General features: G+C 51.7%; 2 protein-coding genes across 4 annotated transcripts in view; one reads left to right on the forward strand and one right to left on the reverse strand.

Annotated features, from left to right (window-relative positions):
- On the reverse strand, nucleotides 1-12,089 carry ATCAY (ATCAY kinesin light chain interacting caytaxin). 3 transcript variants are annotated; one of them, XM_085040325.1, is made up of 12 exons: nucleotides 11,968-12,089; nucleotides 8,579-8,643; nucleotides 8,085-8,306; nucleotides 7,649-7,834; nucleotides 7,007-7,109; nucleotides 6,427-6,558; nucleotides 5,881-5,967; nucleotides 5,350-5,448; nucleotides 5,099-5,134; nucleotides 4,935-4,970; nucleotides 4,522-4,554; nucleotides 1-4,227 (listed from the first exon to the last, which is right to left on the reverse strand). In XM_085040325.1, the coding sequence occupies exons 1-12, from the start codon at nucleotides 12,042-12,044 to the stop codon at nucleotides 4,218-4,220; spliced, it is 1,086 nt and encodes a 361-aa protein (XP_084896451.1). In that variant the 5' UTR covers nucleotides 12,045-12,089; the 3' UTR covers nucleotides 1-4,217. The 3 variants fall into 3 exon arrangements, with proteins under 3 accessions (XP_084896451.1, XP_084896450.1, XP_084896452.1); XM_085040324.1 differs by having other exon boundaries at nucleotides 4,522-4,557; XM_085040326.1 differs by lacking the exon at nucleotides 11,968-12,089 and adding an exon at nucleotides 9,570-9,761 and having other exon boundaries at nucleotides 4,522-4,557.
- FUT6 (fucosyltransferase 6) overlaps nucleotides 12,090-12,497 on the forward strand; it is a 20,118-nt gene continuing 19,710 nt past the window's right edge. The window contains exon 1 of the mRNA XM_085040331.1: nucleotides 12,090-12,246. The gene's annotated coding sequence lies outside the window, so the exon portion shown is untranslated. The remainder of the gene's footprint in view (nucleotides 12,247-12,497) is intronic.

A 12,497-nucleotide genomic window follows, 5' to 3' on the forward strand; every position in this document is an offset into this window, starting at 1 on the left:
TTGGCTGAAGGATTAGTCTCAGTTTAATTGAATATCCACAGATTTGATGGAATAATACAAAGCAAAACTCGGGATACAGATGAACAGTCTGCTAGCACAAACCACCTAATTACAACCACTTTGGAAAAATGACAGTTCACACGTTTGTACAGCTGGGTCTGGGGTGGAAGGACCACTGGAAAGGAAAAAAAAAAACCCTGGGATTGTGGTTTATTGTCGTGGTGAGGTCTGGAATTCACTTGACCAAAACATGCTGCGTTTCTGGCTGCCAGGAAGGAGGGAAAGAAGGGAATACAAAAGAGGAAGAAATGTGCTTTTTGTGGTTAGAGCCAGTTTTTTGTCCCTTTCACCTGCTGCCAGGCCAATCCCAGTTTACTGCCACCAGCCTGTCCTTAACTCCTGGTTTTTCAATCCCTAGACCTCTAAAATAGAGGATTTGTAGCCTTTCAAACCTTTTCTGCACATCTGTGAAAAGAAGAAGAGATGGAAAAACTGCCATGAGGGAAGCTCTAAATATCCACTCACATTTACACAGCACTGTACAGAAAAAAAAGGGATTTGTTATTCCACTGGAATCTACAGCAGCATCCCAGGTTCGATTCCTGTGCCTTCCTTGTGAATCAGAATAAAATTCACTGGACAGTCCCAAATCTGGATGGTTCTGTGTGGAAAAACCAGAAAAGCTGGAGCTGTCTGGAGCTGAGAAGGGCCTGGGATAAATCCTCAAGGAGGTGGGAAGGGAATTCCCAGTCTGGAATCAACTGTACAGGAAGAAATTGGATTTTTCAGGCTGATGTGGAGTGAATTGAGGTCCAGCCATTAAATACACAATGGGTAAAAACACCAGGATTTCTGTGAATATGGGGGTAAAAGGACTTTTTCTGCAGCTAAAATGTGACTTCCCATGGATTCACCAGGAAGAAAAATCTCAGGAAAGGTCAAATCAGGCCAGAAACTGCTCAATATAATAGAGGGAATTCATAAATCCAAATGTGGATGCTCCAGGGATGATTTTCTGAGGCAGAAAAAGGGCCTGGGGCACACTGGGGACACTGAGCAGTCCAGCAGTATTGCTAAAGGGATGAAGTTTATTTCATTTTATTCTTTAAACATATTTATATATTTATATATACTGGTCAAAGTTCTCCTGGAAATGCACTTTTACCAGCAATAGTGCAGATTTCTCACCATCCAACCAGGATCTGTCACTCCACCTTTGGGACAGGGACAAATTTTGGTGTTTCTGTCCAAGAATTTGTAGCTTTTTCCTTTTGCAATCAACACCTCAAATCGCTGGTTGAAATAACAATAATTATTTTTTCTTTGCTGCTATAAAATGCACTTTTTTTCATTTATAATTTCTCCTTGACGGAGCTGCAGGTTCTTCTCTGTGTTGAAAAGACAAATAAACTTTTTTCCATGCATCCATCCATGCATCCATCCGGGAACACAAACTTCACATAAAACTCTGTGAAAAATTCAAATCTAGTGCACACCACTTGGAGTGCTCCATCTGAAAGTGCACTTTTTGAAACAAAAAATAATTTGGTTCCAAGAAGTTAAAAATTGACTTTTATATGGAAACAATGGCTTGCCTTAGCCTCTGGAAGGGAAATTAGTGATCTGTCCTTTGCCCAGCTGAAATTCCTTTGCTCTGAAGGAATTACTTGGAAAAATGTGAAGTTTCATTGTCAGATCTGCTCATTCTGTATTTTTTTTTTCTGGAAATGCAGACAGAGTGTTTTTGGAGAGGAATAAAACAACCAAGAAGCACATTCTGGAGTGGAGACTGCTGAAGATCCACAGCCCCCACTTGAAAGGTAACTGGGATTCCTCATCTCCCACATCCATGTTTTCCATGTTTTCCATGTCAGCAGCATTTCCCATGAGGTTGTGAACATTTTTTGATGCACAAAAGCTTCCTAGAGTTAGATTTTAACCCATCAGTCAATGCTTTATCCACTTTATTCATTACAGAATTGCAAACTTCCCTTGCAGTGCCCAGCTTGGGTCACATTCTTGACAGAAAACTGATGATTTTCTCTAAATGTATAAAAACAGTTCCCAAAGGGAAAAAAAAAGGAAAATCTACTTGAAGTCTTCTCAGTGAATTCACAGACTCTGGGAGCACAAGGAGCTTTGTGATTGTTCACAGTCAGAACTAAAATTGATTTAATCAGCAAAGTCCCTTCTCCATGGGACAGACGGAGTGTGAGGGATCCCTGGCTCTGCCACTGGGAATTTGGGAATTCCTGGCTGCTGCTCCTGTCTCCAGACAATCCCTGCTGCCTGGCTGGGAGCTCAGCGTGGCAGAAGGTGTCACTTGGAATAAACCTGAACTCCCAGAAGACCTGGAGGGCTGTTCTTCCCTTGAAGCACAGAATTCCTTATGGAATCCCAGGATTGGGTTGGAAGGACCTTAAAGCTCATCCAGTCCCATGGGCAAGGACACCTCCCACTGTCCCAGGGTTCTCCAAGCCCTGTCCAGCCTGGCCTTGGAATATTTTGTCAATAATTGGTTTATAGAGAGCTTTTTTGGTGCTTGTTCTTCACGTGCCAGGGAGATGGAATGTGGAATTTTTTCCATCTTCAGCCTCCGGGTTGGTGCTGTGGGTGCAGTGCTCTGCTTTCCATGCAAAGGTGTGGTCAGGAAATCCATCCCTGACTGGAGTGGGTGAGGAGAACATCTCAAATGAGAATTAAGGTTAAAAAGTACATTTGATGCTTCCTTGGAGCATTTAGGGAAGGAAAGATCTCATCCAGAGGGGTTTTATTCACTGAAAGGAAGAAAAAAGCAGCTTTGTGGATCCAGAGGAGCCATCCGACCTTCAGGAAAAGTCCTGCTTTGCCAGAATTCTCCTTGAAGTGGTGAAATAGGCAGGGAATTCTTCATCTGCAGGTGTCTGTGAGGGGTTTTACCTGATCATGGAATCAGGGAATCCTGGAATGGTTTGGGTTGGACGGACCTTAAATCCCATCCAGTCTCCCCCTGCCATGAGCAGGGACACCTTCCACTGTCCCAGGCTGCTCCAAGCCCTGTCCAGCCTGGCCTTGGACACTTCCAGGGATCCAGGGGCAGCACAGCTTCTCTGGGCACCCTGTGCCATGCCAGCCTGCTCTGGTGAAATCAGGAATTTCCAAATAATTTTGGCCAGAGAGTTGTTCCTTAATTTCTTTTCCCCCTCCTTTGCTCACGGAATCCTCACGAGCCCAAAATCCAAATCCCAAGAGTCAATGCCACACCTGCATCTCTCGGCTGCAGAACCCAGCCCTGCATCCTGCCTTCTCCAGGGGGATATTCCAGGTGGGAATGCCGATGGATGAGGGAAACTTCCACCATTTTAGCAGCTTGTAGGAGGTATCAGCAGTGAGTGATTGTCCAGTGTCGTGACATCGAGACAAAGACAAGGCGTGAAAAACCTCCCTGTCTGTAAGGCTCCTTCCAAACCCAGACCCTTTGGTGTGTGTGTGGAGAAGGAGGTTCTGTGGAGGCTGCCATTCCATGTGGGATTCCTTCAGATGGAGCAAATCAGGAAAAAAACATGGGATTTCCTCACGGGAAGGAGTTAAAGGGGGAGCAGCAATGGCTGAACCGAGGTGGCCGTGGCTGAGGTGGTGCCAAGGCCAGAGGGCACTTGGAATCTTCAGGAAGAAACACACACTGGTGTAAAAAGGAGGGAAAAGCTCTTTCTGTTGCCTGGAGGAGTTATTCCCTGGGGTGGCAGCTTTTGGGATGTCCTGGAGGAACCTGGGGTGCAGCTCAAAGCAAAAGGTCTCCGCGCTGGCCAGCAGCGAGTGAGGGGAAGGGTTTATAATTTAAACCAAAAATAAATTCTCTTTCTGGGCTGGGGATTCACGGGCTGGAGGATGCTCTTGATTTACTACAAGGATACACAGTGAGTATTTGCACTGTGCCAATGCTCTCCACAGACCATTTCCAAAACACACCGGAACCCGTCCTGAAAAGTGCTGCTCTTGCTTTGTTTTCTGGGCTTTTTGCTTGTTTGTCATTGTTGTTCTTTCAGTTTTTTAAGGAAAATGTTTCCCAAAAGGTCACAGGACTTTGCATCTTGGAGACAGAGGCAGCAGACTCCGGGACTGACAGGACTTGGGATGAGGTGGTGGCAAAGTCTGGTACCCGAAGGTCATTGGGGTGGGTGAGTGCCAGGCTGCTCGTTCTCCTGCTCCGTCCGTCTGTCCATCCATGCTGCTTCCCTTCAGGACATGCTGGGAACAGAAACACGAGTTATTTTCAGGAAGCAAACTGAGGTAAAAAAAATGTTCTTATTGCCACTACATCAACAAAAGGATGAGTGAATTCGGGTGAAGTCGTTTACAAAAGTGTGGTGGGGACAGAGATAATGCCAGCCATGTATGGGCTTGCATTGTATGGGCAGAGTGGACAATGCCTGTGGGGTGACACCAGGCTGGGGGAGCCTGGCTCTGACCCAGGCCTGGCTCTGCTGTTCATAGATCACAAATGCCATGGAATGGGTCACAGACACACAGAGCTGCTCAGACCTGGTTTCCTGGTCCTCTGCTGGGGGCACAGGCCTGCTGGGAAGAGAAGCAGCACAAAATCAGTGAATCTCCACCACAAAGCAACATCCCCCTCTGTCCTGAGCTCCTGTTTATTTCATGGAACAATTCAGCCTCAGCCAGTGGATGTTTCCCTGCTTCCCCTCAGAGTTAGAATAACAGAGGCTCTATCACCCTGATCAGGGCCAAACCTAGGCCCGATTATCCTGGTGAAGGATTTTGACACCATCTTCCAAACCCCTCCAGAATTTTCCTTCCCATTTGCAGTTCCAGTTTTTATCAGCTCCCAAACACTCTGGGAATGTTCTGTTGGATCCCAGGGGTGCTACCAAGCCATGGGGTTGTTCTCATCCCCAAAGGCTGTTCACAGGAAGGATAAATAGAAGAGTCATTACCTTTCCCTCTCAGCCATGTCTTGTTTCTCCTCTGCCCTGTAAACACAAATCCCATTGGAAATCCATCCTCCAGAGAGGAAGGAGAATCCAGTGCCTTTCTGGGGTGACAGATGGCCTTGGAGAGCACCCACTCTCCATCCCATCCATCCAAAAATTCATCTTACCTCTCTTTTCTGGCCTTGATCCTCTCTTCTTCATACCTGCAACAGAGAGGAAACATTCTTTAAACATTGCTGTTCACTTTTAGTCAAATTCTATTTGCTCTGAGGGTGACAGCAGCTCCATGCTGGCACAGCCTGAGGCTCTGCCTTGGCTCAGACCAAGGAATTGCCTTCCCAGTCCATGGATTTGGACTCAGCAGAAGGCAGGATGTGTGTGCTGCCCTCCCCAGAGCCCAGGGTCCCTCTGCACTCACTGTAGGACACAGTCTGGGATCTGCACGTGCTCCATGGGGATGAGCTGCTCCAGCTCCTCCAGGCTGTGGACATACTGGATCTTATTGATGAACTTCACACTGGCAGGGAGAGAGAGAGGAGCAGTGCCACCCCAGTGTCTCCCAAAAACACCTCTGGAGTGTCACTGGGATTATCAGAGAGACAAATGACAAACAGCTTCACCTTGGTCACCCCTGGCTAAGGGTGAGCTTCAAATCTGATTTGTGAGATTAAAGCCCAGGGAACGGCTGAGGCTGGATCAGGGTTGGGATGGAGATCAGGGCAAAGTTCTTCCCCCAGAGGGTGCTGGGGCACTGAACAGGGAATGGGCACAGCCCTGAGGCTGCCAGAGCTCCAGGAGCCTTTGGACAACACTCCCAGGGATGCACAGGGTGGGATTGTTGTTCAGGGCCAGGGACTGGATGGATGATCCCTGTGGATCCTTCCCAGCTCAGGATATTCCATGATTCTGCAATTCCAAACCCTGCTGAGTTTGGGAATGTCACTCTCACCTGATGAAGGGTCGGGATATGGCCAGCACTGTCCGGATGAACCACGAGGGGTGCACGATGATCAGGGCCTTGAGGTTCTTCCGCAGCCTGGGAAAAGCCAAGGGATGGAATATCACATTCCAAGAACATTTCCTAACTTGGCTTTAACAGGTGTTTGGGTGCTGAGCAGCCCCAGCTGGGTGTGCCCTCATCAAATCCCTTGGGAAGCTCCTGCTGGCTCAGCAGGCTGTGGGGGCACTGAAATATCATTATAAATCATAATTATAAACCTATTATTGACAAAATATTCCAAGGCCAGGCTGGACAGGGCTTGGAGCAGCCTGGGATAGTGGAAAGGGTCCCATCCCGTGGTAGGGGGTAGAATTTTGGATTTTTGAGGTTCCTTCCAACCCAAATCACTCTGGTGGGTCTAAGGAATGTGGGATTGGTCTGACCCATTCCTATTGAGGAACAGCAGTTGTGCATCTGATTTTCCTTTGCATCCTAGGATTCTGCGTGGGAAAAGGCCTGGGAAGGATGGAGAGGCTCCACCACCAGGATTCTCACCTTCTGTCAATCATCTGGTAGCATTTCTTCAGCCAGCCCAGGCCTGGCATCCTCCTGCGGGGTGTGGCTCCATTCAGGTACACAATCATGTAGTCCTCAGCCACCAGCAGCTCCAGGCTGCTGATCACATACCTGGTGGGGTGACCAAAAGGAGACTCAAAAAACAACCTTTAGATTCCTTCAAGTGCCTGTGTGTCACCCTGAAACACCTCCAGACCCTTTCCCTGCAGCTCTTGGAAGAGGTTTGGTTTCCCAGGATGTCCCTCAGGGATCACCAGGGTGTCCTGGTGGACACCCAGCTCCATTCCCTGCCTCTCCCAGCTGGGCCCTGCTCCAGCCTGGATGGGAGTCTATCCCTGGATGGGAGTCCATCCCTGGATAACAAACCCAGAATGTTTGAATGGTTGGGTTTGTTGGGCTCAGAGTTTGGTCTGCAGTTCTCTCCGCTCTGCAGCTGCACCCTGGGACTGCTGGGCTGGGATTCAAACCATTCATTCCCAGCTGAGATTCCTGATGCCACGAGCACCAGAGAATTGTTGTGTTCTTTCCCTCATCCTCCTGTCCCTCCCAGAGGACTCACAGGAAGAGGTTTTCCATGATGTAGTGGTAATCAGCCAGGTTGCTGTCCGGGAGGTAGCAGGCAGCAAAGACGATGATGGCATTGAGTCCTTCTCCGTAATATCCTGGGAGAAAACACAGGGGACACTTTACAGGGAAAAATGGAAGAGCTGAGGGGGAAACAGCAGTGGAATTTAGTCCTGGGCTGGTTTTTGTGTCTCTGCTCAGCTCCAGGTGAGCATTTGGTGCTCTTCAGACCTCCCTTACTGTGAGACTCCCTCCTGGTTTTGTCTATAATGTGGATTTGGGGTTCAGGGAAGGAATTCGGGGGTGTCAGAGGTCAGTTGTTCCTTGGCTTTTCTTGGATTTTGGGAACAGCTCTGCCTGTGCATGTGTGGGCCCTGGAGCTGGAGCTGGAAGGATTCAGCACCCCCAGGCTGGGGGTCAGAAATAATCCCTCTATACATTCATTCAAACATTACTACAACAACAAAATATTTTCAGAACCACCTTGAGCACTTTTGTGTTTCCCTGCCACACAGAGGCACCAAACAAGCAGCAATTTTCCCCCTAAACAGACCCAAACCAGCCTTGGCATCCCCTCCATGTGACAGAGGGACCCAAAGCCATCCAGAGAGCCAGGCTGGTGCCTCCCCGTGCTCACCTCCGTGTGTCACCACCCTCATGTAGGGTTTGATCATCTGCAGGTCGATCCTGTGCTCTTGCTCGCCGATGATGACAGTTCTCCAGAGCCGCCCGTTGGTGGCACTGCCATCCTCCGTGCCACCGTCCCCAAACAGGTCTGCGCTGTCCCCGGGCATGTTCTTGGCTGTGGCCACGGGGGTGTCATCTGCGAAAGGGACAAATAACTCTGCCTTGAATAGAATGTGGGGAGAGCTTTGGTAGCCCCAGGGATCATGCTCCAGTCTTGATCTGGGTGAATTTATGGGTTTTAATCTTGCCCTGTTGCCCAGATATTATAGAAATAACCTTGCTTACCAATCCTCAGCTGCTGGTGGTGAATTGTGTCAAAAATCTTTAAAATGAGGCTAAAAACCTCCCCAATCCCTGCAAACATTCGCCCAGAACCAGCCTTTTACCTTCCCATTCCAGTTCATTCCCATTCCCCAGGAATTCAAGGGAATCTGTCTCATCAGGAGTCTCAATATCATCCACATTAATATCCAGGTCATCTGGTGTGTCCAGGAAGTCATCAGAGAGGATGGAGCCTTCGCTCTGGTCCAGGGAAATGTTGATTTCAGGTGCAACGAGCGTCTTCCGCTTCCGATGTGCTCCATTAAAATTCAACGTGTTGGGGGGAGCTGGAGTCAAAAGGAAAACAGGCAAGACATCATCCTGGATATTCCATGATGGAATATGGCTATGGAACCCCCAGGGTAGCAGGTCAGGGACTGGGATGGAGGTGCCCACACTCCTGAGATCCCTTTTTCCTCCCCCAGCTTCCTGGGAAAGATGAACAAATTCAAATCTCTGCTGGTTTCCGCTCCCAGCTGGGAATTTTTTGGATATTTCAAGGCTTTTTCCCTGATTGCAAGGCACCATCCCCTTTGCCTTGGTTTCCTTTGGTACTTACAGGACGTGGTCTCGTCTTCTGTGGGGCTTCCCAACGACTCCATCCCTGTCTCCTCCGGGAGAGGTCTGCAGGACAGGAGGGAAAAACACAGCAGAGAGTAGGGGGTGGTTAGGAGAAGGTCATTCCCATTCTCTTGGGAGAGCCTCACTCTCCACTGCCCACCCTGAGCTGGGCATTCCCGGATGCTTTCCCCTTATCTGGAGCAGGGACTTGTTCCTGTCCCCTGGAATTCTCTGCATTTCTCTTCTCGACCAAACCCCACCGACTCTACAAGTTCACACTGTCAAGTCTCCGTTTAAAAGGCTCCTCACTGCTGGCAGCTCCCCTCCCAGCTGTAAAATCCTGCTGCTGGGACAGCCCCGGGATGGAACAGGGAGAGAATCCCGGAGCTTTAAGGAGGAGGATGGGCCTGTGCAGAGGTCGCTGTCCAGCAGCCACAGGAAGGGAGGTGACAACGGGGACAAGATCCAGCCCAGCTCAGCCCTGCTCCTCTTCCTGCTGCCATGACACCAGAGCCACCAGCCAAATTAAACCCTATAAATATGTAGATTAAGAGATAATCCTCTGCTGCTGGCCATTGTATATTTATGAGAGCTGAGGACCTGATCAAAGGCACGTGCTCCTTGTGCAGCAGCCGGACCTGGGGCTGCCCGGATCCTTGGGAGAAACCGGAAAAATCCCTCTGCCCCCTCCAGCTTCTCCTGTCCCTGTCCGCGGCCAGGCCCGGCTGGTTGTGGATCCGACTGGGAGCTGTCCCTGGGAGCTGTCCCTGTCCCCAACCAGGCCTGGTCGGTTGCTGATCCGCCTGGGATCTGGCGCTGGCACGATTGGGTGACACAGCATCAGACCGGGGAGGGGAGGGAAGGGAGAAGGGAGGGAGGGAAGGCAGCTGCTGCCGAGTACGTGCTGAGCCCGGCAGCTGCTCCCTCATCCCGGCATTCACCTCAGCACAGCCATCCCGCAGCCCAACGGGGAGAAAAGCCTCCCTTACCTTCCCAAAGGCTGCTCCAATCACTGCCTCCCGCGGAAATCCTCCTTCCCAAACGCGCTCAGCCCCGGATGCCGAATTCGGGGGGGGGCAGCACTTTTCCTAAGGCTCGGGGGGGCCGCTGTGCTCTGGGCCAGCCCCTTCCGCGGGGATGGAGCGGGCACGCCGGGATGCAGGGATGTCGGGATGCAGGGATGCTGGGATGCAGGGATGCAGGGATATCGGGATGCAGGGATGCAGGGATATCGGGATGCAGGGATGTCGGGATGCAGGGATGCAGGGATATCGGGATGCAGGGATGCAGGGATGCAAGGATGCAGGGATGCAGGAATGAGCATGCTCCCGCTCCGCACCGCCCGCGCCTCGGCTACAGCATCCCCGCCCCGGGCCAGCCGAGCCACGGCTGGGGCTGGCGATCAAAGCCCGGGGAGCGGCGGCAGCGAGGATCCGCCCGTTCCGCTCCCTCGGGCTCCACCTCGGCCCGGCAGGAGCTGCTCCAGCGTCTCGGCTTCCCAGGGCGGGCTGGGAATGTCGCCCTGTGTCCTCAATGAGCGGCTGGGTTCTGTTTTTCCGGCCCAGATCTCTGTCTAGGATGTGGCTTTGCCTTTTTTTTTTTTTTCGGGGCAAGATTGGCTAATCGCAGCCAGGCAAAAATAGCTCTGCAGCAAATCAGCTGCTGGAGAGCTGCTGTCCCACATGCAGCAGCTTCTGCCCTATTATTCCAGCGCTTCCAGCGGGGAGGCGGCTGGAAAAGGACAATTTATTTATTTTTATTGCAAGTGGAACCCAGCTGGCCTTCCCTCGTTTGCCTGGGGGCTGTTTAGGCTCTGTCTCACATCATCCCTGATTGAATCCCTTTGGAGGAGGCTGGGGAGTTCATCCCGAGGGCTCCAGCCTCATTCCAGCCCTGGTCACATCCCTTTGCCCCTTCCCAGCTGTCATTTCCAAGGCATTTTCCTGGGTTTGGTGGTGCTGAGGGCTTTCCAGGAGAAATTTCCCTGGAAGGCTTGGCTGTGGCTGGGGGAAGTTTGCTGCTGGCATGGGAAGGGTGGGACAGAGCTCCCTTGGGTTGGTGCTGAGGTGTCCAGCAGCCAGACCAGCTTTATCCCGGATTTTCCAGGGAGCTTTGGGACAATGTTTTCCTCTCCATACCTCGATTCCCTTTCTGTATTCCCTGAGCAATCTGGTCTGGTGGAAGGAGCCTCTGCCCATGGAAGGGACATGAGTTTTAAAGTCACTTCCAACCCAAACCATTCCATGATTCCCATCCATCCATCCCTTTCTTTTCTCCACCTCTCCTTTCTCCTCCATTAAAAACCTGTTAGCACAGGGGGAGCCCGAGGCTGGCAGGGATCCACCAGCTCTGCTCTCAGAGGGAAATCAAATCCCTCCTGGGAACGCCAGGGCTGGCTGAGCCCCTGGAGGCAGCGGAAGGACAAGCTGTGTGCTGGGGGATGGAGCACAGAGGGGCTCAGACAGGGCTGCAGCTGGAGCTGGGATGAACAGAGCCAGGTTCATCCCGGGGAACAGGAGCTCCTTTCTCAGCACACACGGAGCAGTGTCTGCGAATACTGGGGCTCTGTGGCTGCAGCTGGAGCGGGGTGGGACAGCCCTGAAAGCCCCGGGGGCTGCAGCTGCAGCAGGGCCTGGCTGTGCTCCGGGGGCCCAGCAGGATTCCCAGCTGGATCCTGGAATTGTCATCCCCCCAGTCCAATCCCCTGCCCAGGCAGGGTCACCTGGAGCAGGTGACACAGGAACGCAGCCAGGTGGGGTGGGATGTGTGGGGAGAGGGAGACTCCACAGCCTCTTTGGATGTGGGAACAGCACTGGGAATGGGTTGGATGGATGCACCTCGGGCTGGGTGCAGGGAATTCAGGGCACACAAAGCTCCCAGGGATGGTTCTTGGCACCTCTGTGCAGCTGATGAGGTGGCTCTGAAGGTGGAAGGTGCCACTTTGGCACCTCCTGTCACCCACACACCTCATGGTTGGCACCCATTTGGATCCATCACATCCCAGTGGCTCTGCTCCTGTGGCAAATCCCCAGCACAGCAGCATTGCTCTGCCTGGGGAGACACTGCCTGATTCAGAGGCTGGGAAGGAGTCCATAAATCCATAAATCCACTCCCATATGCATCCATCCACCCTCCATCCCTATGTGCATTCCTATATCCATCCTCATCTCCCTGTGCTCACACCCAGCTCCTTTCCCTCCTTCCCATGCTCACAACAGAGCTGCCAAAATCATCCCAAAATTTCTGACGCACTCAGAGCAGCTCCAAAAATTCTGAACTCCTGCTGGAGAGGCTCCTGTTTGTCCCTGGGGCCTCCCACTCCATGCCCTGATGGTTTCTCACAGGAAAAAGCAAAATTCTCCTGGTTTTGTTTTCCAGGGAACACACCTGGGGAAGTCCTCGTCTTGCCATTCTTCCTTCACATCCACGTTTTCCATCCGCAGCGTGGCTTCCGTGGTGCCCATCGCTCCTGGGGAGAGGCTGGAGCCAGCAGATCCCTCCAGGAAGAGCTTGGGCTGGGAAGGGAAGGCAGAGAGGTTGGCATGGAGCATCCTGACCTGGGAGCTGCCACACTCCTTGGAAAAGCAGCATGAGAGAGGCTTGTTTGGAAAGAGCCGCAAAACACGCGATTTTGGGGCTGCTTGGCACAGTTTGGAGCAGGAGGAGGTGAGGATGGCCCTGGGTCCAAGCAGGGAATATCCCTGCTTGTCCTGGATCCCAGATCCCTGCTCAGATCCCAGATCCCTGCTCAGATCCCAGATCCCTGCTCATCCAGGATCCCAGCTCATCTCCCCAGGGACCTGCACTGAGATCCACACGTTTTTCCCTTGCTGCTTCTCTTCCAATCCCAATCTCTACAAAATCCCCCTCTGCTGAGGGTAAGGAGATGTGGCTGAGAGGGAAGATCAGGGCAAGCT

Source organism: Lichenostomus cassidix, chromosome 28 (assembly GCF_008360975.1).
Source record: "Lichenostomus cassidix isolate B80296 chromosome 28, HeHo_3.0, whole genome shotgun sequence".
In the NCBI taxonomy this organism is placed as follows: Eukaryota; Metazoa; Chordata; class Aves; order Passeriformes; family Meliphagidae; genus Lichenostomus; species Lichenostomus cassidix.

Bases quoted from the DNA above. Each gene is read 5' to 3' on its own strand.
- ATCAY (XM_085040324.1), bottom strand. From the start codon at position 12,044: ATGGGCACCACGGAAGCCACGCTGCGGATGGAAAACGTGGATGTGAAG. The intron at 8,644-11,967 runs GTGTGTTCCCTG...CCTGTCCTGCAG, and splicing joins CAAGACGAGGACTTCCCCAG to ACCTCTCCCGGAGGAGACAG. The intron at 7,110-7,648 runs GTGAGCACGGGG...GTTTTCTCCCAG, and splicing joins GAGGGTGGTGACACACGGAG to GATATTACGGAGAAGGACTC.